General features: G+C 38.2%; 1 protein-coding gene across 10 annotated transcripts in view; it reads right to left on the bottom strand.

Moving 5' to 3' along the window:
- Window positions 1-26,572, bottom strand: part of UTRN (utrophin) — a 610,574-nt gene that overhangs the window by 372,578 nt on the left and 211,424 nt on the right. For all 10 annotated transcript variants that reach the window (XM_049902936.1, XM_049902887.1, XM_049902897.1 and 7 more), the window contains 9 exons: window positions 25,847-25,960; window positions 25,014-25,169; window positions 22,556-22,726; window positions 20,210-20,389; window positions 15,229-15,363; window positions 13,305-13,454; window positions 6,829-6,990; window positions 5,793-5,921; window positions 166-339 (listed from right to left, as the gene is read on the bottom strand). In XM_049902936.1, coding sequence (XP_049758893.1) covers window positions 166-339; window positions 5,793-5,921; window positions 6,829-6,990; window positions 13,305-13,454; window positions 15,229-15,363; window positions 20,210-20,389; window positions 22,556-22,726; window positions 25,014-25,169; window positions 25,847-25,960 — 1,371 coding nt within the window. The remainder of the gene's footprint in view (window positions 1-165; window positions 340-5,792; window positions 5,922-6,828; window positions 6,991-13,304; window positions 13,455-15,228; window positions 15,364-20,209; window positions 20,390-22,555; window positions 22,727-25,013; window positions 25,170-25,846; window positions 25,961-26,572) is intronic.

The raw sequence follows: 26,572 nt of genomic DNA, 5'->3' as shown, positions 1-26,572 counted from the left end.
CGACCACACTTCTTATTTTTAACCTGTTTTCCCAAAATCGATCCCTGTGTTTAGCACACTGTAGACTAACAATCGTTAAACAAACCATGTATAAAAGCAGTAGACTTAGCCACAGATTTGGCTGCTGAGAAACACCCAGGACGTGCAAACCACCCACAGCCTCACCATGCACTTGTCCAGGTGGGTCTGTATGACATCTGGGTCCACATCCTTCACATCCAGAATGTGCAGTTCTGCTTTCACCCCATCCAGCACTCGCTTGCAATCAAGCATTCGCTGCTCAAAGTTAGCAGGCTTCTGGAAGAGCTGGAACTTTGTGGATACCTCTCGAAGTTTTCTCTGTTGGCAGAGATGATAATAAGAAGCAACTCAGATCAGAATGATAATCTCTCATTAGATGATATCAGTATAATGAATACTGGTAAAAAAGCTGTAAAATAAAGCACCAACAAAAGCATTCAGTAGCATGACAAAAAATATCTTAAATAATCTTAGTGAGCTAACATGATCACCTAAATTAACTACCTAGCTCCCAGTTCCATGAATTACTTAGCAGTCTTACAAACAACAAAGGCTAAGCTGGTATTTCTGGAATTAAAACTTCATGAACTTTCTCCCCTATTTGAAAAATATAGTTCAGGAACCTAGAACTCAAAAATGACCTTCATTACAGGCTCAGGGTGAAAGTGTCTCATTAACCACTAAGGAACTAAGTGATGCTATGCTCCACGCATGTTCAGCCTGCCTACTGCACCAGCCACCCTAGTGCTGACAAGTGCTCTGTATTAAAGAGAAAGTCTGCTAACCTAAAGGTTGACAGTTCAAACCTACCCAGCAGCTCTGCAGCAGAAAAACCTGGCAATCTGTTCCCATAAAGATTACAGACAAAATGGAAAGATGTTCCTTGCTCATGGATTAGAAGACTTAATACTGTTAAGATGTCAATACTACCCAAAGTTATCTATAGATTCAACACAACCCTGATCAAAATTCCAACAGCTTTCTTTACAAAAATAGAAAAATTAATTCACAATTTTATATGGAATGGCAATAGGCCTCGAATAGCTAAAGCAACATTGAAAGAGAAGAACAAAGTAGAAAGACTCACTCTTCCTAATTTTAAAACTACTATACAGATAAAGTAATCAAAACAGCCTGGTACTGGTATAACAGACAGAAAGGCCAATGGAATAGAACTGAGAATCCAGAAATAAACACACGTATCTGCGGTTGCCTGATTTTTGACAAGGGTGCTAAGTCCATTCGATGGAGAAAGAATAATCTCTTCAATAAAGGGTGCTGGGAAAATTGGATTTCCACATGCAGAAAAATTAAACAGGATGCATGCCTCACACCATATACAAAAACAAATTCAAAGTGGATCAAGGGCCTAAATGTACAAACTAAAACCGTAAAATTGTTTTGTTTTACTGTACTTTAGATGAAAGTTTACAGAACAAATTAGCTCCTCATTAAACAGTATACATATTGTTTTATAACACTGGTTCACAACCCCATGACATGTCAACACTCTCCTTTCTCGACCCTGGGTTCCCTATTACCAGCTTTCCTGTCCCCTCCTGCCTTCTAGTCCTTGCCCCTGGGCTGGTGTGCCCCTTTAGCCTCGTTTTGTTTTATGGTCCTGCCTAATCTTTGGCTGAAGGGTGAACCTCAGGAGTGACTTCATTACTGAGCTAAAAGGGTGCCTAGGGGCCATACTCTCAGGGTTTCTTCAGTCTCGTCAGGCCAGTAAGTCTGGTCTTCTTTTGTTGAGTTAGAATTTTGTTCTACATTTGTCTCCAGCTCTGTCTGGGACCCTCTATTGTGATCCCTGTCAGGGCAGTGAGTTGTGGTAGCCCAGCCCCATTTTGCTGTATTGGACTCAGTCTGGTGGAGACCATGATAGTTGTGGTTCATTAGTCTTTTGGACTAATCTTTCCCTTGTATCTTTAGTTTTCTTCATTCTCCCTTGCTCCCAAAAGTGTGAGACCAGTGGAGTATCTTAGATGGCCACTTACAGGCTTTTATGACCCCAGACACAACTCACCAAAGTAGAATGTAGAATATTTTGTTCATAAACTATGATATGCCAATTCAGCTAAATGTTCCCTGAGACCATGGTCCCCACAGCCCTCAGTCAAGCAGTTCAGTCCCTCAGGGAGTCTGGATATGTCTACGGAGTTTCTATGTTCTTGCCTTGTCCAAGTTGTGCTGACTTCCCTAGTATTGTGCACTGTCTTACCCTTCATCAAAGTTAACACTTATCTATTGTCTATTTAGTGTAAAACCATAAAAATCTTAGTAGAAAAAGCAGGGATAATGTTGTCAGGTCCAGCTTTTAACAAGGGATTAGTGGATGGATCTAATATAATAAAAACAGCAAAAGACAAAAATAAATAAATAAATGGGGCCTCATAAAAATTAGGAAATCCTGGTGGCGTAGTGGTTAAGTGCTACAGCTGCTAACCAAAAGGTTGGCAGTTCAAATCTGCTAGGTGCTCCTTGGAAACTCTATGGGGCTATTCTACTCTGTCCTGTAAGGTCGCTATGAGTTGGAATCGACTGGACGGTACTGTGTTTTTGTCATAAAAATTAAAAACTTCTGTTCTTCCAAAGACTTTACAAAAAAAAGTGAAAAGGCAAGCTACTGATTGGGAGAATATCTTCGGGAACCATATATCTGACAAGAATCTAATAACCAAAATATATATAAAACTTTGACAACTTGACAACAGAAAGACAAATAACCCAGTCATAAAATGGGCAAAAGACTTGAATAGACATTTCACCAAAGAGGACACTCAAATGGGCACCAAACACATGAAAAGAAGTTCAGCATAACTACCCATCAAGAGAGATAAAAATAAAAACCACAATGAGATGCCATTTCACTCCCACAAGAATGGCTAAGATTTTTTAAAAAATAGAAAATAACAAATGTTGATAAAAATGTGGAGAAACTGGAACTCTTACTGATTTTTAGTGGAAATGCAAAATGATACACACATGGTGGGAAACAGTGTGATGGTTCCTCAAAAAACTAAAATGAGAACTACCATATGATGCAGCAATTCCACTCCTAGGTATATACCCAAAAGACGTGAAAGCAGAGACTCAGAGACCTGTACACCAATGCTCCTTGCAGCACTATTTGCAATAGCCAAAAGGTAGAAACAACCTAAATATCTACCAACAGGTAAATGGATAAAAAAAAAGTGGTACATACATACAATGGAATACTGCACAAAATCAGTAAATCACAAAAGAACAAAGATTGTATGACCTCACTTATATAAAAAGACAAAAAAAGGCAAATGTACAGAGACCAACGTTTATTAGTGGTTACCAAGGGCACGAAGGAGAGGAAACTGGGGGGTTAAAGGTAATGCAAATATTCCATTGATTAAGGGTAGGTTATACTGCTGATTATTATAATTGTGTTCTATAGGTAAGTTGTACAACTGTAAAAAGCTGAATTGGCAAAAGTTGTGTGATAAGATATATTTACAACAACAAAAAAAAAAAAAAACAAGAGTAACACTGTCTTACTTATCTAGCACCGCTATAACAGAAATACCAAAAGTAGATGGCTTTAGCAAAGAGAAATTTATTCTCTCACAGTCTAGGAGGCCGGAAGTCTGGGTGGCAGCTCTAGGGAAAGGCTTTCTCTCTCTGTCAGTTCTGGGGAAAGTCCTTGTCATCAATCTTTCCCCATCAAGGAGCTTCTCAGTGCAGGGACCAAGAGTCCACAGGACATGCTATTCTCCTGGCTATTGTTTCTTGGTGGTCTGAGGTCTCCCATCTCTCTGCTTGCTTCTCTCTTTTATATCTCAAAAGATATTGACTTAAAATACAACCCAATCTTGCAGATTGAGTCCTTCCTCGTTAATATAGCTGTCTCTAACCCTGCCTCATTAACATCAGGGAGGTAGGATTTACAACACAGGAAAATCACTTCAGATCACAAAATGGTGAACAATCACACAATACTGAGAATCATAGCCTAGCCAAGATGACACATATTTTGGGGGGACATAATTCAATCCATGACAGAAATGAATCACAACCTCTTCAAACCTGAGACCAGAAGAACTAGATGGTGTCCACTACCACCACCACCAACCATTCTAACCAGGGACAAAATAGAAGGTCCCAACAGAAAGAGAGAAAAATGAAGAACAAAACTCAAATTCCTAAAAAAGGCCAGATCTACTGGACTGATATAGACTATAAGAACCTTGAGACTATAGCCCTAAGATACCCTTTGAACCTGTAATTGAAGCTATTTCTGCAGGTCACTTTTCAGCCCAATAACAGATTGGATTAGAAAATAAACACTATCAGTCATGAGTAATGTGCTCCCTTAAACAACTACATGAGACCAAAAGGTCAATAGTCACCCAAAAGCAAAGATGAGACAGCAACGAGGGGAAGGGAAGCCAGATCAATGAAACAGAATGGATATAATGAGAATGCTGACACACTGTAAACATTGTAACCAATGCCATGGAACAATGTGTATAATTTGTTAAAGGGGAACCTAATGTGCTGTGTAAATTTTCACCTAAAACACAATACAATATTATTTAAAATAACAAGGAAAAAAAAAAAAAAGTAGCTGCTCAGACTGCTTATGTACAACCAAACACCTCATGGGATTTGGTTCCTTGGTTTGGAGGTTTAGGATCATGGTTTTATGGGACATTCCAGTTAACTGGCCCAATAACATGTTTAATTCTACCTCCTCATTCACTGCCTAATGCCTGGGGTCTTAAAAGCTTGCAAGCAGTCATTCAAGGCACAACAATTGGTCTCCACTCACCTGGAGCAAGAAAGAAGGAGAGTCAGGAATAGGAGGATATGAAATGTATAACTACCTCCATGAATAACTGCATCCTTTGCCATGAGACCAGAAGAAGTGGATGGTGCCCAGCTACCATTACTGAACATTTTGACCAATATTCTATAGAAGAATTTTGATAAAAGGGGGGAAATGCAGAATAGAATTGCAAATTCTTATGAAATCCAGCCTTCCTGGAGGTATGGAGGCTAGATAAACCCCTGAATCTATTGCCCTGAGATAATCTTTGAACCTGAAACCAAAAACATCCCCTGAAGTCTTCTTAAAACCAAATAATAGTTTAACCTAACTAGTAAAGAACGTCTGCCTTGAGCATTACACTGTTTTAAGAACTGTCTACAGGGAATCAAAGTGATGACAGCAACTTGACAGATTAGATAGGAACCTTAGGGGGCAGTGAACTTACGTTAATGGGGGAGGCACAACTCAGAAAAGGAGAGCAGGAATGGTTTACAGCTCAAAGAATGTAATCAATAACACTAAACGGTATGTGTAGGAACTGTTGAATTGGTGTATATTTTGATGTATATATTCTCAACAACAACAAAAAAAATAAATAAAAGAGAGACAGAGAGAGGTTACAGCCAAGAAAACCCTATGGAGCAATTTTACTCTGCCCTATAGGTTCACTATGCATCAAAATCGACTCGATAGCACCCAACAACATGTAAAACTAACTTCTAAATCTATCATGTTCTCTTTCTCTCTCTCTGTTTCTCCCATCTCAACAATAAAAATCAGATATAATATTTTTGTGTGCATGCAGCAATCTGTTTCTGGGCCCTGGGATACAACGAGCCTTTAACATTACTCCCATACTAGTGCTTACATTACAACGAATACCAAAGACACCCAAGTAATCAACTCTTTCTAAGCTTCTTTCTATGCTCGACATATTGACAAGTACAAGGCAGCTGCTCTGCCTCTTCACCTGAAGCACATCCATCTGAGAGCCTCCTCTAGCAGTCCTGCCGTCTGGGGAGGTCGAGGGCTGAGAGCGCGTGTTTCTTCTCAGCTCTTCTAGAGTTAGTTCATGGGCTGAGATCTCTGCTTGGATTTTCTGACAAAGAGATTAGAAAGAGGAGAGAATGTCTTTTGAAGGTATATTAGAAAAAATGAAATAAAAGTTCCATATAGCCACACAATAATTAAAATATTCCAAACTTGATATCATCAGGAAAGCCCAATTGCTAGAAAAGGACATCATGTTCGGTAAAGTGGAGGGTCAGTGAAAATGATGGAAAATGTCAAGGGGATGGACTGACACGACAGCCTCAATAATGGGCTCAGGCATATCAAAGACCATGGAGATGGCACAGGACCAGGCAATGTTTCCCTCTGTTCTACATGAGATCACCATGAGCCAGAGCCAACTCAATGGCAACTAATAGCAATAAGCTTTAATAGAGTCCTGGCTGGTGCAAATGGTTAACGTGCTTAGCTATTAACACAAAGTCTGGAGGTACGACTCTGCCCCAGGTGGCCTTGGAAGAAAGCCCTGACGATCTACTTCTAAAAATCAGCCACTGAAAACTCAGTGGAGCACACAGCTCCACCCTCAAACACCTGGGGTCTCCATGAGCTGGAATGACTCAAAGGGAACTGGCATTTTTTTTTTTAGAAGCTTCAAAGGGTTCACAGCATAATAATAAGGGGCACACCATATTAGGCTACTGTGTACAAAGCACATTCTAAGGTCTTTGTGTTCATCGTTTTTTAATGCTCATAACTGATCTATAAAGAAAAAAGCTGTTCCACAACCATAGATAAAGCATCAATAACTTAGAGAACTAGGCTATTTGCAAGAGAGCAAGAGGACTCCAAAACCCATGTGCTGCCCTGTAAATAAGGTCAATATTTCTCACTAACTTTAGCTTTGGATGGCAGGATGGGCTCGCTTGAAGTGAGGAAGTCGTTACATACGTTCCCTTTATGACACAAAAGCCCTCACAAATCCCGGCCGATACCTGTGCTTCCTGTGGAACTTGGAAGGCGTCTATCCTATCAGTCAAGTAAGTGGTGAGCTGCTTGTCCAGTTCTGCTAAGCTCTCCTGCAAGACCTGAAGCATGTGGTCAGTTTCCCGCAGGACCTGCAGTTGCTTTTCCAAGGAAATCTGTTTGCTCTCTGCCTACACAAGGGAAAAATTTAATCGTTAGTTGATTAGCAAAAATATAAATGGCTTAATATAAGAAAACCCTTATGCTCTGGTCATCGTGAAAAGAAACATGCTATAAGAGCACTACTTCAGGACTTCGACTTTCTTCATAAATAAATAATAACTAGCAATGGTAACAGTGAAAATGACCTTCTAGTATCTTATGTGTCTTGTAGTAAGTTACTAATTCTTACTTTTTTCGATACACAATGACAAAATATCAAAATGTAAGATTTCCTACATAACATACTAAATAAAGGATAAAAATGTGCTATAAATCTAAGTAGATAATTCTATCAAAAAGAATACAAAATATTAACAGGAATGTCTATCAACCTACACATCCACGGTGAACTGCTTTTTGACAAGGGTGCTAAGACCATTCGATGGGAAAAGAAGAATCTCTTCAATAAATGGTGTTGGGAAAATTGGATTTCTACATGCAGAAAAATGAAGGAGGGCCTATGACTCACACAATACACAAAAACAAATTTAGAGTGGACGAAGGACCTAAACGTGCATAATAAAACCATAAAGTACTTAGAAGAAAACGCAGGGGCAACGCTGTCAGGCCTAGCTTTTAACAAGGGATTACGTACTACAATTTAAAAAACACAAACAGCAGAAGACAAAATAAATAAATGGGACCTTATAAAAATTAAAAACTTTTTCATCAAAAGTATTTACAAAAAATAAAAAGAAAAGCTACTGATTGGGAGAGTATCATTGGAAAGCATATATTTGATCAGAATTTAATAACAAAATGTATATGAAACTTTGACAACAACAAAAAGACAAATAACCCAATTAAAAAACAGGCAACTGAACTTTAATAGACATTTCACCAGAGAGGACATTAAAATGTCCACCAGACAGATGAAAAGATGCTCAGCATCATTAGCCATCACAGAGAGGCAAAAAAAAACCACAATAACATTTCACCTTCACTAGGATGGCTAAGATTAAACAAAAAAAGCAGAAAATAACAAATGTTAGTGAGGATGTGGGGAAATTGGAACCTTTACCCACTGCTGGTGGGAATGCAAAATGTTACATAGCCCTTGTGGAAAACAGTCTGGCAGTTTCTCAAAAAACTAAAAATAGAATTACCATGTGTTGTTGTTGTTAGGTGCCATCGATTCAGTTCCAACTCATAGTAGCCCTAGACACAATGGATCAAAACACTGCCCGGTCCCGCACCATGCCCATTGTTACAAACACCGTGTCCAACCATCCCATTGAGAGTCTTCCTCATTTTTGCTGATTCTTTACATTACCAAGCATGATGTCCTTCTCCAGGGACTGGCCCCTCCTGGTAACATGTCCAAAGTATATGAGATGAAGTCTCTACAGCCTCACTTCTAAAGAGCATTCTGGCTGTACTTCTTCCAAGACAGATTCGTTTATTTCAGCAGTCCATAGTATATTCAACATTTTTTGCCAGTCTGATAATTTAAGGTGTCAATTCTTCCTTGGTCTTCCTTATTCATTGACCAGCCTTCTCATGCATATGAGGCAACTGAAAACACCAAGGCTTGGGTCAGGTGCACCTTAGTCCTTAAAGTGATATCTTTGCTTTGTAACACTTTAAAGAGATCTTTTGCAGCAGATTTGCCCAATGCAATGTGTCCTTTGATTTCTTGACTGCTGCTTCCGTAGGTGTTGACTGTGGATCCAAATAAAATGAAATCCTTAACAACTTCAATCTTTTCTTCATTTATCATGATGTTGCTTATTCGTCCAGTTGTGGGGATTTTTATTTTCTTTATATTGAGGTGTAATCTATACTGAATGGAAACCCTGGTGGCGTAGCAGTTAAGTGCTATGGCTGCTAACCAAAGGGTCAGCAGTTCAAATCCACCAGGTGCTCCTTGGAAACTCTATGGGGCAGTTCTACTCTGTCCTATTGGGTCGCTATGAGTCGGAATCGACTCGACGGCACTGGATCTGGGGTAATCTATACTGAAGGCCATAGTATTTGATCTTCATCAGTCAGTGCTTCAAGTCCTCTTCCCTTTCAGCAAATAAGGTTGTCTCATCTGCATAATGGAAGTTATTAATGATTCTTCCTCCAATCCTGATGCCCCATTCTTCTTCATTTAGTCCAGCTTCTTGGATTATCTACTCAGCATACAGATTGAATAGGTATGGTAAAAGGATACAACCCTGGTGAACGCCTTTCCTGACTTTAAAGCATGCAGTATCCCCTTGTTCTCTTCAAACGACTGCCCTTTGATCTATGTATAGGTTCCTCACGAGCACAATTAAGTGTTCTGGGATACCCGTTCTTTGTAATATTATCCGTAATTTGTTATGATCCACACAGTTGAATGTCTTAGCATAGTCAGTAAAACACAGTTAAACATCCTTCTGGTATTCTCTGCTTTCAACCAGGATCCATCTGACATCAGCAATGATATCCCTCACTCCACATCTTCTTTTGAATGCAGCTCGAATTTCTGGCAGTTCTCTGTCAATGTACTGCTGCAATCACTTTTGAATGATCCTCAGCAAAATTTTACTTGTATGTGATATTAATGATATTGTTCCATAATTTCTGCATTTGGTTGGATCACCTTTCTTTGGAATGGGCACAAATATGGATCTCTTCCAGTCAGTTGGCCAGGTAGCTGTCTGCCAAATTTCTTGGCATAGGCAAGTGAGCACTTCAGGCATTGCAACCATTTGTTAAAACATCTCAGTTGGTATTCTGTCAATTCCTGGATCCGTTTTTCACCAATATCTTTAGTGCAGCTTGGACTTCTTCCTTCAGAACCGCTGGTTCTTGGTCATATGCTACCTCCTGAAATGTCTGAATATTGGCCAATTCTTTTTGGTACAATGACTCTGTGTATTGTTTCCATCTTCTTTTGATGCTTCCTATATCGCTTAATATTTTCCCCATAGACTCCTTCAATATTGCAACTCAAGGCATGAATTTTTTCTTCAGTTCTTTCAGCTTGAGAAAAGTCAAACATGTTCTTCCCTTTTGGTTTTCCAACTCCAGGTCTTCACGCATGTCATTATAATCCTTTACTTTGTCTTCTCAAGCCATCCAGAATTACCATATAACCCAGAAATTCTACTCCTAGTCTTTCACCAAAAAACTTGAAAGCAGAGACTCAAACAGATTTGTATAACAATGTTCACTGCAGCACTGTTCACAATAGCCAAAATGTGGAAACAACCTAAATGCCCATCAACAGGTGAATGGACAAAAAAGAATGTGGTGCATACATACAGCGGAATACCACTCACCCAGTAGCAGAAATGATGTCTTGATACCTGCTACAGTATGGATAGAGGTTGAAGACATTATGATGAGCAAAATAAGCCAATCACAAAGGACAAATATTGTATGACCTCAGTTATAAAAAAAAAAGACAAGTAAAGGCAAATGTACACAGAAACCAAAACTGATTAATGGTTACCAGGACAGGAGGGAAGGGGGAAAAGGGATTAACAGTCATGGAAAAATCATATTGATTAAGGGTAGGGTTGCACAGTGGACTATTATGATTACTACCAATAAGTTGTAAAAAAAAAAAAAATTTTTTTTGCACACCTGTAAAAAGCTGAATTGGCAAAGGTTGTGTGACAGCTGTATTTACAACAAAGACCCAAAAAAAAACGAGTAGATGCTAAGGCTGCTTATGTACAATCAAATACCTCACAGGTTTTGGTCCCTTGGTTTGGAGGTTTAGGGTCATAGTTTCATGAGACATTCCAGTTAATTGGCCTAATAATGTGTTCGGTGCTTCTGTTCTACTTGCTACTCCCTTGAGTAGTGCCTTCGGTCTTAAAAGCTTGTAAGTTGCCATCCAAGCCATAACAATTGGTCTCTATTCATCTGGAGCAACAGAGGAAGAAGGAGAGTCACGAATAGGAGGAGGACATAGACGCAGAATGTGTGGCTAATTGCCTCCATGAACAACTGCCTCCTTTGCCATGAGACCGGAAGAACTGGATGGTGCCCAGCTACCATTACTGAACATATTGAACAAAGATTCCATAGAACCCTGATATCAAAGACAGGAAAAGACACCAGAGAAAAAGAAAACTACAGACCAATATCCCTCATGAACACAGATATAAAAATTTTCAACAAAATTCTAGCCAATAGAATTCAACAGCTTATTAAAAAAATAATAATACATCATGACCAAGTGGGATTCATACCAGGTATGCAAGGATGGTGCAATACTATAAAATCAATCAACGTAATTCACCACATAAATAAAAAGAAAAAAAAGAGTCACATGATCATTTCAATCTATGCAGAAAAGGTGGCACAGTGGATAAAAGCCATGGTGAGCTATGGCTGCTAGCCAAAAGGTCAGTGGTTAGAATCCACCAGCCGCTCCTTGGAAACCCTATGGGGTAGTTCCACTCTGTCCTATAGGGCTGCTATGAGTCAGAATCGACTTGATGGCAAAAGGTTTATATGTTAAAAAAAAAAAGACCTGAAGAGTTACAGCTCATAGAGGGGGAAAAAAAAAGATTCCTTAGAAGAATCCTGATCAAAAAGGGGAAAATATAGAACAGAATTTCAAATTCCCATTGAATCCAGACTTTCTGGAGCCATGGAAGCTGAATGAACACTGAAACTACTGCCCTGAGATAATCTTTAAACCTGAAACCAAAAATATCCCATGTCTTAAACGCTAGCAAGCAGCCATCTAAGATGCATCAATTGGTCTCAACCCACCTGGATCAAAGGAGAATGAACAACACCAAGGACACAAGGTGATTATGAGCCCAAGAGACAGAAAGCGCCACATGAACCAGAGACTACATCATTCTGAGATCAGAAGAACTAGATGGTGCCTGGCTACAACCGATGACTGCCCTGACAGGGAACACAACAGAGAACCCCCGAGGGAGCAGGAGAGCAGTGGGATGCAGACCCCAAATTCTCATAAGACCACACTTAATGGTCTGAGACTAAAAGGACCCTGGTGGTCACGGCCCCCAGACCTTCTGTTGGCCCAGGACAGGAACCAATCTCTTCAGACATGGATTGGACTGGACAATGGGTTGGAGAAGGATGCTGGTGAGGAGTGAGCTTCTTGGATCAGGTGGACACTTAAGACTATGTTGGCATCTCCTGCCTGGAGGGGAGATGAGAGGGTGGAGGGGGTTAGAAGCTGGCAAAATGGACACGAAAAGAGAGAGTGGAGGGAGAGAGCGGGCTGTTGGGAGTATGTAGCAAGGTGTATATGGGTTTTTGTGTGAGAGACAGACTTGATTTGTGAAATTTCACTTAAAGCCCAATAATAATTAAAAAAAAAAAAAAATCCCCTGAAGTCAACTTAAAACCAAACAGTATTTTAGCTTAACTAGTAAAAAAGGTCTGCCTTGAAGACTATGCTTCTTTTAAGAACTATCTACATGGGATCAAAGTGACACCAGCAACTTGAAAGATTACAAAGGAGTACCAACACAGAAAAGGAGGGTGAAAATGGCTAAACAACTGGAAGAACGTAACCAATGTCACCAAAGGGTACATGCAGAAACTCGAGTCGATATATGTTTTGCTGTGTATATTCTCAACAACAAAATAAATGAAATCTAGAAAATAAAAAAAAAAAAATGTCTATCAATAGAACATCTGTAGATATCCGAATCTCTTCTACTCCAAAGTCTAAAACAAGTTCTATAGGTGCACGTGTGTGTCGAACCACGACTGCTGCATATTGGATTAAGCTTGATGCTATTCGTGACCTAAACATCGACCGTTACCATTTAATATGTGTAAGAAAGCTTCTACTATCCACCCAGCTCTCTTAAAAAACAACAGCCTCCTTACTCTAATTCCCGACATCAACATGTATGTTATGGTGCATCCTCGGTATGTGGCTAAGAGATTGTGACCCTTCAGAGTAGCCTATGTCAAACTCTGATGGCCCTACTATTTATCAGGCAAATGTGAGTCACCATTATTATATACAGTTAGATAATAATTACTGTTATACAATATGTATTATATATTGCAAACAAATACATTTACATATTATATAATAATAGAAATAATATATGCCATTATTATATACAGCTATAACATGATCCTAAGTAGAAATTAAATAGTTTACAAGTAGAAACTCTCTCAAAGATAGATTTTCTTTTTAACCATCAAGTTCTGCCTGCCTTACAAATGTTGTGTCAATTCTTCCCCATCTAGTACTTCAATGCCTCCATCAGTGTTGGCCACCAACTTTTACCCTTTCTTGGGGTCAGCCCCATATCATCAATACCCAATCAACACTCAAGCACATCCCGATTCTTACCAAGTGGCTCAGTTCTTCATATCGGCTATTAAACATCTCCAATTTCTCACTGATTATGTCATCAAGAATCCCTCCATCAATCAGAGTCTGGCCAAGTTCCCGAATCTGGGTGCGGTTATCTGCTGGGTGGCGCAAAACGGATTCCAAAGACTGGACAGGGAAGGAAAAAAAATAGTGCGTTTACAGAGGCAAAATGTGTCAAGGACCCTAAAAATGCCCATATTATTTTAATCAAGTATTTCAATTTTCTAGAAATCTATCGTAGGGAATGAGATCAGAAATTAGGTGAATGATTAATTCATAAAAATTTTCAAGATGGTGTCAATAAATGCACAAAGCGCAGAACCGTAATACAGAAGATGATATAATATAAAATCCAAAAAATAATCATTATTAATTATATAAAGAAATGCTCATATGATGCAAAGTTTAAATGCAGAATACACTATTATGTGAGCAAAATTATCTCAACTGTTATTAATTATAACACTAAAAATAGGTTCTTATTTTTCTACAGCATATACAGAGTGCTCGGCATTGTTTTACATTCACAGTTTTTATATACATAAATCTAATTAACCAATATGGGCTACATATTATTCCCATTGTATAAATGGGGATATTAAAGCCCAGAGAGATTAGCTGGCACAAGCACACACAGTCTGCAAAAAAATCTAGATTCCAACACAGATCTTTGTGACACCAAAACCCTTGAACCAATTGCTTTAATGAATCATCCTTCAGTGTGCATACTTTAAAAAAATAATAATTAGGAAGAAATATATCAAAGTGTTTAAAAATTTATCTTAGAGTTCATTTTATAATTTTCTCTAGTTTCCTTATTTCTAGAATGTGCAAATATTAACTCTCATATTAGGGAAATATAAAGGTTTTTTTTTTAATCTAAGCTTTATATATTTTTATTGTCACAATCTCTTATTCTGATATATTTGAGAAGTGACGCAGACCTTCTGCCAGCAAACCATCCCACTCCTGAAATTTAGATACCACATCTGACTTATTAAACCAATTCCCACTGAGTCAATTCCAACTCATGGTGACCCCGTATGTATCAGAGCAGAACTATGCTCCATGGGGTTTTCATTGGCTGAATTTTTTGGCAATAGATTGTCAGGTATTTCTTCCATGGCCTTTCAGTTAGCAGCGAGCACACAAACCATTCACACCACCCAGTGACTCTCATTTGACGTATTACTGACCTTCAAACCAGTCACCCACCCAGCTACCACATCATGTCACTGCATTTTTATACGCGAATCTACCCACTTCCTCTTTTTCTGTTTTTAGAGAAAATCTACCCTCATTACATTTTAATTAATGTAAGAAACAGCTGTTATGTTATCATGAACTACACATTGTGCTGCTAACTAAGGAACAAAGAAGAATCAGGTCCATTTCTTATCCTCAGGGAGCTCATAGGTCAGGCCTAGTGACCAGCTCCTCTGATAGGATGACACAAATACTACTAACCCCAGCCTATACTCAACCGTTGACATTTGAAGGTAATAGACCAGGAGTCATTGTAAACATAGTTATTGCTATGTTTAACCAGTAAAAAGACATTTACTAAGAAAAATATAATAGGTGCCCTAATAAGATAAGGCAGAGTTGTATCCAGGGATGGATAAAAATGAACTGGAAAATCATCAGAGTGCTTTACCATATCTAAGATGTACTACTGGTCAAATAGCTAGCCCTCTCCTAAGGCTGATTTAGTAGGTCATCGACAACCTAAATATACATGATTATAGAAGTACAAGTTACAGAAGAACAAACAAGTCGCACTGAAAACGACTAAGGGAGCAAATATGTTTGTCCGTGTAAAGCATTATGTTCCTCGTTGCAATTCGCATTTGGCTTCATTGCAACAAAAAGAAATGCCACCAAGAACTCAGTTTCCGACCTCAAGGGCTTCATTGACAGCCTCTGCTTTCTCGGGCAGAGCTTCTGTGCTCTTTAACCGCTCTTCCAAAGTGTTTAACCAGGTGGTTTCCAGGTCCAGATAATGAAGCAGTTCAATCCAACAAGACCACACCTCCTGAAATGGGTAATGAGAAATTTAAACGAGACAAGAAGCCATTACAGCTCTAATGCTACACAGTCTCTCTAATCAATAATAATTTCATTTACATGTGAGAATATGTGGGAATTTAGAAGCTGGTGAAGTCAGGGCTTGAGAAAAATGAAACAAAATGGAGTTATTTATTAATCATGTTAGTCCAACTGCAGGGGGCAGAGGGGAGGCAAAGAGGAACGGCCAAGAGGCTACCTCACTCTTCACACTAAAATAAATCCCAAGAAACAGATTTAAATGTCAAAAATAAACTATGCAATTAGAAGAAGAAAATAGGAGGGAAATATTATCATCTGTTTTTTAAATGCTGAAAAGTACAGAAAAGTAAAAACGACTCATACTTGCAATACTTTTTAACAATTTTATAGGAAACTGAAATCTCCTGGGACCCACTCTATTCCAACTCGAGCTAATCAATGTAAACAAATTTGCTGTGTTGACTTCCCAACTTATTTCTTAATCACATGAATATGTCTGTATATGAATAAAGCCACATTTTAGCCAAAGTGGATTATCCTATACTCACTGTGTTAGCTGTAATCCATTATTCCCCACTCCTACCGTTTCCATGGGGTGGGGACATAAATTTATACTCTACTTCCTAGAGGCAAAATTAAGGGATCAACACTTCTACTTCTCTCCACCTCCTTACCCCGAATAGGAGGAACCTATTTGATTAGTGAATTTTGAAGAACTCAACTAGGACGTCCTGGGTTTGTTATCTTTAGGATTTGCTGACTGAGAGAAGGCACTTTATAGCCTGTGCTCCATATAAGTTATGCTTACCAGACCAAAAACCAAACCCATTGCCATCGAGTCGATTCCAACTCATAGCGACCCTACAGGACAGAGCAGAACTTCCCCACAGGGTTTCCAAGGAGCACCTGGTAGATTCAAATTGCCCACCTTTTGGTTAGCAGCTAAACTCTTAACCACTGTACCACCAGGGTATCCACCAGACCAAAAGCAGGCAAATTTTTCTATAACGACCCAGGTAGTAAATACTTTAGGTTTTATGGGCCACAACCAGTGTCTCTCACAGATTCTTCTGTGTGTTTTAGGGTTTTGTTTTGTTTTTTAACAACCTTTTAAAAATATGAAAACCATCCTTGGTTCATGGGCATAAAGAAAACCAGGGTGAGCCAGATTTGATCCTTGGGGTGTAGTTTCCTAACCTGGCTCTAATTAAAAGAGAAAAGAGGGTGGTTTCTGTACTCACAAATTTGTACAAGCAGAAAGCAGACTGAGAAATCTACTCGGCTGTAAGCACAGCCCCATTTCTTATCAGAAAGGAAGGATGACCCACAGAGAACCCATCCCAAACAGCAGAAGTGGACCCTACTCAAGCAAGAGCAAGGGGCCCGGACTAACAGTGTGTCATGGGTTGAATTATGTCCCCCCAAAACTGTGTATTAACTTAGGTAGGCCATGATTCCCGGTATTCTGTGGTTGTCCTCCATTTTGTGATTGTAATTTTATGTTGAGAGGATTAGGGTGGGATTGTAACACCATCTTTACTTAGATGCAACCTAAAGGGAGTTTCCCTGGGGTGTGGCCTGCACCACCTTTTATCTCTCAAGAGATAAAAGGAAAGGAAGCAAGCAGAGAGTTGGGAGCCTCGCAGCACAAGGAACAGAGTGCATCCTTTGGACTCGGGGCTCCTGCGACTGAGACGTTCCTCGAACAGGGGAAGATTGAGGACAAGGACCTTCCTCCAGAGACAACAGAGAAAGCCTTCCTCTGGGGCTGACACCCTGAATTTGGACTTGTAACCTACTAGACCGTGAGAATATAAATTTCTCTTTGTTAAAGCCATCCACTTGTTGTATTTCTGTTATAGCAGTACTAGACAACTAAGACAAGGTGCTTGGCAAGACTTCAGAATTACCATGGACCAACCAAAAAAAAAAAAAAACACTGCCGTCGAGTCGATTCCAACTCATAGAGATCCTACAGGACAGAGCAGAACTGTCCCATAGGGTTTCCAAGAAGTGGCTGGTGGATCTGAACTGCCATCTTTTTGGCTAGCAGCAAAATGCTTAACCAGTGCACAACCAGGGCTTCTACTATGGACCAGAAACTGCTATTTACCCTGTACTCCCTGGCCTTTTCTAAATGCAGTGTGTGCTGAAGTTTCCTGTTCCTGTCTCACTACCGCATGTTAGGAATATGGGGCACAAATAACTTGTCTTTTTTAGTGCCCAGGTCTCTGAATCAAGACGTGCTACGCTCAAACACCTACACCTGAAGAAACCATTCCAAGGAACTACATGTGCATTTGGCTCTGATAGAGATAACAAGGTACTAGATTTCCAGCCCGATGCTGTATTGGCTGAGACTTTGCAAGCCCCTGGGGGAGTGTGAGTGCATTGCCATGTGGGAGGAATGTAAATAATTTGTGGCCAGAGAGTGAGATATGGTGGATTAAAGATGGCCCCAAGCTCTTTGCCACTATCCCCATCAAGAGGTAAAGTCATTTTCTCCTCTCTCACAATCTGGGTTGGTTTTGTGACTTGCTTGAACCAAAAGAATGCTAGAGATGACACTTTGCCAAATTTCAGACCTTTAAAAGAACAGGCAGCTGAGCTAAATCAACAGACTGGCTCATAAAATAAAGAATACCTCCTTCAAGTACTGCATGCCTTTAAAAAATCATCTAAATGAGACCAAATGGTCAGCAGTTACTCTAAAGCAAAGATAAAAGGGTAATGAGACAGGGAAACCAGATTACTATAGTACTGGAAACAAAACATCAGAATGGAATTAATGAGAATGTTGACACATTGTGAAAAGTGTAACCAAAGTCACTGAATAATTTGTGTAGTAATTGTTAAATGGGAACCTAAATTGCTGTGTAAACTCTCACTGACAACACAATATTTAAAAAAAAAAAAAGAATAGGCAGCTTCTGCTTTCTCCCTCTTAAAAACCAGCTGCTATAGAAAAATAAGCAGTAAAGAAAAGAGGCCACATGGAGAGAGAGGTTGGAAGATGAGACACCATCATGAATGTCCCAGCTGAGCTCCCAGTTTGATACAGCTACATAAGTGATCTATACTTCTACCACATGGAACAGGAGAGCCACCCAGCTGAGCCAAATCAACCCACATAATCACAAGAAATAATTCATTGTTTCCACAAGCCATGAGATAACTTTGGTGGTGGTTTGTTAACTAGCAAGAGTAACTGAAACATAAGTATATATAGTAAAAATATATAGACATTAATGGAAAGAACACACACCAATTTCTGGATAATGGTTACCTCAAGGCAGGGATACAGAGGAGGAATAAGATGAAATGATGGAATCAGGTTCTATAACACTAATCTATTTTATTTTTTAAAAACTGGATAAAATGTTAACAACAGTTACATCTAGGGGATGAGTATACTCTCCTATAAATTCAAAATGTTTGAGGTTAAAAGTACTTTAAAGGAATCTAGAAATAATCAACATGATAAAATTAGTCTCTTCCTAATTTAGAAATTTGGGCTGTTTCTTCCCAAGGTCTTTCGGTAACCCCTAAGATAATTTCAAGAGCGTTTCCATATTTAAACCTAGTTTATCTTCTTTCAAAGACAAGGCCTCATCTCTCTTCTCTGTATCATTTTTTTTTTTACACTTTTCCTATTTTTCTGTCAAAGAAATTCTCTCCAAATGATTATAAATTCCAACAGTAATTTTCAAAGCAATTTCAAACCCTCAAAATACTTATTTCATTCTGCATTCTAAGCATTACCATCTTTGAGTCCCTAAGATAGCCTGAGAGAATGGCATAGAATACAAGTAGACTTTTGTTAGCTTGGGATTAATCTAGGGACTCCATTCATTATTTAAACGTATTGTGAATTGCTATTTGGGCTATAAATGAATAGTGGAAACAAAAAAGAACAAAACTAAGGGTGGTTTTGAGAGAGAGAAAAACATGGATGAGACTGCAGTAAAATTCAATTCCAAGATCAGTCATTAGGATTTATGATTAGCCATAAATAATATTATATGTTTATAGAATTTCTAAGTCTCAAATGAGTAGCCTCTAGTGTTTTATGTTAGACCACCTATTAATATTAAAGAATGAGGATCTGTGTGAATTGTAGCTTCCTCATTAGTCTCAATTATAAACATCTTAACACAAAACAGATTCAGAAAAAGCAAGTAATGAGTTAAGTTATTTTAAATACTGCAGTTATGATTTTTTACCATTACCATTTTATGACTGACTTCAATCATTTGTTTTAAAGAAATAAAAGATTATAAATTGAAATGCCTCTTAAATCTTTTCAATAAAATATGGCAAGTCATACTCATGCAAAAACAAAAACTTAATTTTATTTAAAAGAAAAAGAAACCTCAGAATCAATCATTCTAAATAAAAATATCACAATTCATCTCCATGTAGTCAACTAAGCAAAGCAAAACAAAGACGTTCACAGGGGATTCTTCTGGAATTTTTGGACTGAACAGGCCCTACAGATCATTTGTAACATGAAAATCTTGAGGTCACATGTAAAAAAAAAGTCAAGTCTGAAGATATTAAACGACCTGCCAAGAACCTTCCACTAGTTGGAGGCAGATCTTTTTTTTTTTTTTTTTTTCTAATCCCTCTTTCCTTTTTTACCAATTTATTACCCAAGAATTCCTTTTCTTTTATGATCCAGGACTTTTTTTTTAATAGAGTTTTTCTACATGAATGCAAACAGTCTAGTTTTGTCTTCAACTCACTCCTTGCTTCAATGAAACTTACAAGGCAGGGCAGTACTTTGCAGAGTTTGGGTCTCAAAACATGCACCACTCAAAAAAATACCATACCTCTAGCGTGTGGCACTTTCCCCGAATTCTGTTGCAAAGAAGTTGATAATTCTCCAGCACGATGTTCAGCTCAGACGTCAACTCCTGGCCACCAGAGGGCACTTTTGTAGCTAATAACTTGATGTTGTCCTTGAGAATCTTCACTCTCACCTCCTTCTGCAACACATCCTCTTTTGCCCTCTGATAGAAGAAAGAACAAACTGGAAAATGTCTCCCATTCCAGTAACCAATTTTATTTTTAATAACTAAATCAAAATTAAAATTTCTAAATAAGTCAGGCTGCCTAATTTGCGCATTATTTAGGCAATCACAACGGTGAGTGTTTTTAAAGTGAGAATGTTAACTATAAAATGTCACTCACCATATGACCTAATGTACACAAAAAAAGTAACAACCAAACCCGTTGCTGTTGAGTCGATTTTGACTCAGAGCGACCCTATACACAGTCCCCCGCAAGTATTTTCATTTAATAACGTCAGTGTTAACACCTAGATTATCCTAGATTACGTTTACTGACATTATTTTTAAATTATGGGTCCAGATAAGAATCGAAGCCAATTAATTTTAACTGACCACTGGAGGTTTGAATATATTAGATACATAAATGAATTTTCACAAAAACTGAGGTGACACCATGGTAGTGATATCCTTAAAATTTTTGTCAAATAATTTAAACATTTTTTTTCTCCTAGGACACAGATATATCTATCTTTCTTATAATTAACATTTCAAAGATGATAACAAAGTTATACTGGAAAGATCTGATCCAGAAATAGCTTCTTCCCTGGCTCACCCTTCACACTCAAGATAAATAATTCCATATTCAGAAAAACCAAGCTAAGAAGGCCTTTTCACTCTCCCTTTTAGCTTTCTTTACTGTTTACTGTTTTCAACTTCCCTAGGTTGGGGAAAAGTAATTAAGTGTATGGTGGTGTTAAAAATCCTAATGGCTCTTTGGAACATAAAAAAAAATAGATAAGATATTGCCCAATGAAGGACTTTAATCTCTATAAAACCAAAAAAGCCAAACCCACTGCCGTCGAGTCAATTCCGACTCATAGCGACCCTATAGGACAGAGTAGAACTGCCCCAGAGAGTTTCCAAGGAGCGCCTGGTGGATTCGAACTGCCAACCTCTTGCTTAGCAGCTATAGCGCTTAACCACTATGCCACCAGGGTTGTGACTTTAAAAAAAAAAAACACAAAACTCAAATACCAATAGTTTAAAGGAAGAGAATAAATGAAATAAGTTGGTCCTTAACATGGTAAGTTACATTAAAATATTTTATATATTCAGTATTTTATTTAGAGTGAGCATTTTCAAAAAGTAATACACTAAAAAAGATGTTTCAGTGAAAATTCTACAACTTCAATAAAGGTCCCTTGTCATATTTACTTTGACTCTTATACAATAATGTATTAATGTCATATAATTCCCTTTTTAAAATATCTACACAGAGATTTTTGGTTCAGTTGTACTTTTAGGCATGTTAACTTTGGGGTTAAAACACTCACTGTGTTCCTTAATTTTTTTTTTTTTTTAATAGATAGGAAAATATATATATATCCTTCAAGACAGTTTCTACTTTGACTTGAACACTCAAGGACACTTGAAACAGTGCTTAAAATTTGGGAATGATGCCTAGTTCTTTTATTATATACATATTTAAAAAAAAAAAAAAGAGTATCTAAGACCACTGACACAAGACACATAGGTTTATAGGAAATATACCCTATGGAACCAACTGATACCAAATACCTTGACCATTTATTTTCCTACTGCTTGTGGGTTGTCGTTTTTTTTTTTTTTTTTTTGTGGTTGTCATTAGGTGCCACAGAGTCTGCTCCAATTCATGGTGACCTTATTGTATATAACAGAACTGTTGCCTGGCCCTGCACCATTTCCATGATCTTTGCTGTGTTTCTACTATTGGTACCTAAATGTATTCATATGTACCCAGTGAGCTAAGCGGAAAAATCCTACCTGACAAAATGAAAAAACCCTAACCAACTTGGGAAGTCTCTCTTGTTTCTTACCAAAAAATAATTCTTCCTCACACCTAATACCAATGGATTTGAAGTGATTCTCTGTGGCTCCCCAAGGTTCTAAGAGGTAGTCTTAGAGGCCCTCGTGGACTCAATTCATGGGTTTCCTTTGTCAATAAAATCATAACTACCCTTCCTTTTTTCTTTAAATGTGAAATCCTACTATGAAAAATGTACGTACATATTGTGCCTTATCACCACATAGGCAGCAGGTAGGTAGAAGGGTGGTTGGATGGATAAAGTAATTTTACACAGAAGAGGAGAGGTATAAAACCTATTAGATTGACTGTTCCAGCCTCACCTTCATTTCTTCCACAGCATTCTCAAGTTCTTCTGGTGACTTGTATTCAAAATCCCTCTCCAGGTATTCTTCTTCAGCTTGGGCCATCCATTCCTGCATCTCCGCCAAGTCTTTCTTCAGGTTCACTGCTTTTTCCTGGCTTTCGGACAATCTATTTTTTTGAATAGCAATCTAGAAGGGAAAAAACCCAAATAAAGAACACTTAATAAGTCAAATGTCAAGTTCAAGTTTTTAATATTTAAAGATATGATATAACTTTCCATGTTTTAAAATTTTGGATAAAATCCTTTACACATTTTACGCTGATATTGTGGAATACAAATAATAATGAAGAAAATAATTATAACTGGGATTCTATTACCACATTTTGGGTATTAATCTGCAAATATCTATTATAATTTTGAAAGTGCATAGCCTTTGACAGAGTAATTCTACATGTGGGAATCTAATTTACTGCAATAAAAGCACATATATCAAAGAAATTTACCATAGCATTATTATGAAACAAAAAAGTCAATTTTCTTATGTTTGATAGGATAACTTTTAAGACGTCACTTTAAAAAATGAGAGAAGGAAGAGTTCTGCTATAAAAGAAGTTTGTAAAACACTATAAATTTTTGGATTTGGTGATCAATTATAATTGTACATTCCACACAGACACCAAAATATGTTCATTAGAAAATAAATATTTGTCTGAGTCTGGTTCAATGAATTACCTAAATACATCTAAGACATCTAAAAATATTTTCAGAAAGATTCTCGCTGGGACACCAAAACCACAAACAGACTTGTTCTGTGGGAGAAGATTCCTTTCCACAGTCACAGTCATTTTATATATTCAGCCTCTTGCTCAAACTGAACCTTGCCAGGGCTTGCCTGGCTGAGAAGCTGACAGAAACCAAAAGCCAATACAGGAATAGGACAGCTCTCTCAAGAGTAAGGAAGAGTGCTTAACGGCCTTCCTGTTCTCTTGTTCCAAACAGGATCCCAGTCACAAAAATAAACAGGGACCAAACAGGCGCTTTTATCTCACTGCCCCACACAGTACCCACCGAGCCCGCTGCCAGCAGGACGCACCCAGCCCTGGTTCCCAAGCCCGGCTGAGAACTTTTTGTTTTTATTTTTTATACTTGGAAAGTTTTTTTTTTTTTAAACAAAGACACATTACTGAGAACACTTACAAAAAAGTCTCTCTAATATTAGTTCCTGACCACTACTCAGTGATGCAATTTTCACGGTTCCAAAGAGAAATAAGAAAAATAAGGACACAATAGTGACTTTTCAAAAAGCTGAAAATTATAATAATTATTCTGAGATTATATCCGGGGGGGGGTATTAAAATGTGCTTTCTTTCATAATATGATCACTTTCTGTGTGATATTACACTTGAAATAAAATCCAAATTCCAAGTCCAAATATAATCCATCCCCTGCCTACCTGCTTACCTCCTAACCTCATAAAAAAAAAAAAAATAAATATCTTACCATAATTCTCCAACCCACTAAGTCCTCTCTGCACTCCATTCCAGCTACACGGCCCTCCTTGTTCTTTACTGAACAGGCCAAGCCCATTCCCACCACAGGGCTTTTAAGCTTGCTATTCCCCCTGCCAGAATGTTTTTAACCTCAGCCTCTGGCTCATGGCTCATCCCTTTATTCACTTCCCTATTCAAGTGTCCCAGTCTCAGAAAGCCCTTCCCTGACCACCCTCTTTGAAATAACTCACCTTGCCCTAACCCCTCACTAGCCTTTCCTTATTTTTTATTATGATTTTGTTCATTACCGATCTGCCTCGCTAGAATGTGAAATTTTTAGAGGCAGAATTTTTTTTCCTCATTCAATGCTGTATCCCCAGTGCCTAGAATGATGCCTAATCAATATGCATGCATACTAATGAATGCGGCTGATTAATAAATATTTTCAGAATAAATCATTGATTAATGCCTGTGATTGGTGGTTGTATACCAGTGAGTCGATTTCGACTCATGGCGACCCCACAGGACAGACCAGTGCTGCCCCATAGGGTTTCCAAGGATGTAATCTTCATAGAGCAGACTGCCACATCTTTCTCTCACAGAGTGGCTGGTAGGTTCAGATCACCAACCTTTTCATTACCAGCTAAGCTCTTAATCAGTGCACCACGAGAGCTCATTAATGGCTGAGATTACTATGTAGCAAACTCAACTGTCCTGGTAGTGAGGCAGGTATCATAAATACACGTGTCAAGCCAGATTCAAGACAAGAATAAGGAGCAAGTCCTGGCCCAAACTGGATAGTTAGTGTCCTTCCTTAATTAAAAAAAAATATACCCTCCCCTTGCCCCAACCTGCCACCCATGCTGCAGCTCTCCCAGTCCACTGTTTTCAAACTGGATAGCTTACAAAATCAGTTCAGCTGGTCAAGACAAGCCACTGTACACATCTCTTGAAAACTACAGACAATAAAGTTGAAAAACTTACCTCCTTGCTAAATTTCTCCAATTGGGTTTGGTAGTCAGAGAGTTTTGACTGCACCCAGGTTTTGATTCCGGCAACTGGACAGCTTCGAAGGTTAGCCTCTATTTCTCTCATGTCTTTCAGAGAGGATTCAACTGCTTCTATTTCATTAACAAAGGCCTGGACACATAAAATAAGCCCGTGTTGAGTTTATCTCCGATGTAAGCAGACATCATAATGCTAGTCTGTCTGCTTATATCCCTGAAAATACTATAAGAATAAGCTGCTTGGGAGTCAGGAATTCTGACTACTTAATATTATGTCTTAATAAATTTACTTAACCTTGGTGCCTCAGGTAGCCACATGCCAAATTAGATTGGAAATACCTGATCCTCAACAGGGGATAGTGCTTTTAATTAATTTAGAGAAGCCTAATGCTCTCACGTAATATAAGTTATATACAGCATTACTAGCAAATTATATTTCTTAAATTTGTTTTTCACCATGTGGCACTATAAGAGCAATATAAAAAACATATATATATATATATATATACACAAGTGGTAATTATTACATTAACGTTTTCCTTGTAACATAAAATAGCAGATCCTGATGAACTAAACTTGTTCTCTCTATCAAAATTCCATAACCACAGCCACAAAGAAAAATATGACTCAGCAGTCTTCTTTTATTAACCACAGAGTCAAAAATGTTCTATCATAAAAGATATTTTATCTAGGCTTATAAAAAATATATATATCGTGGTATATTCTTCCACTTTTAATAGTAGCAGAAAATAAAGAAAAAGCAGGAAATGTGACTGATTATAGCTGGTTCGCCAGGTCAGCAGAACTCACAGAACATTGGTCAAGCTGCCTCTGCAGCCCATCGGCATCCCCTTGGGCAGCCTGCTCTTTCATTAAGAAGTCTTTCACACCATCCATCCACTTCGCGATGGCATCTGCATCAGTCTAAACCGAACACAATAACAGAGGGGGATATTATTCAGTGACATTCAACCTACTACATCTCAAGATCCATTGCTACCGGAAAAGAACACAACTTTTCAAACTTTGATAGCATCATTTTCATTGGTTTCCTTTTTTAAACTTTCCAACTTCAAAAATAATTATCTTCTCCATTCTTGACTAAATCCCTCAAGAGACAGACAGCTTAGTAATCATTCTACACATTTCAAAACACTCTCCAGTGAACCGAGGTATTTTGCTCAAATGCAAGCAATATCTATGATCAAAAATTCAAATGACAGAATAAAAGACTTTACCAGGTATAATCAGCTAAAAAAATCTTATGTTCTCATAAAATCTAATATAAACTTTTTACTACAGTTAGTGACTCAAAGCAGGAATGAATAAATAGCATTGTGGAAAAGATGCAATAGATTGCTCTTAGTTTTGCTGCTGGACGCCTTGGGAACCAAGCAGAGACCACTACCTAGCTCCATTCTTTCATCCAGCATTTACTGGACACCCAGTATAATCCAGTTACTATGTATGCTGCTGGGGTTCAAAGACAGATGAGCTAGGAAACATTCGGTATAGAAAAAAGGCTTCAGAGAGGAG

Source organism: Elephas maximus, chromosome 1 (assembly GCF_024166365.1).
Source record: "Elephas maximus indicus isolate mEleMax1 chromosome 1, mEleMax1 primary haplotype, whole genome shotgun sequence".
Lineage (NCBI taxonomy): Eukaryota > Metazoa > Chordata > Mammalia > Proboscidea > Elephantidae > Elephas > Elephas maximus.
This window is presented reverse-complemented; position numbering and strand designations above follow the sequence as displayed.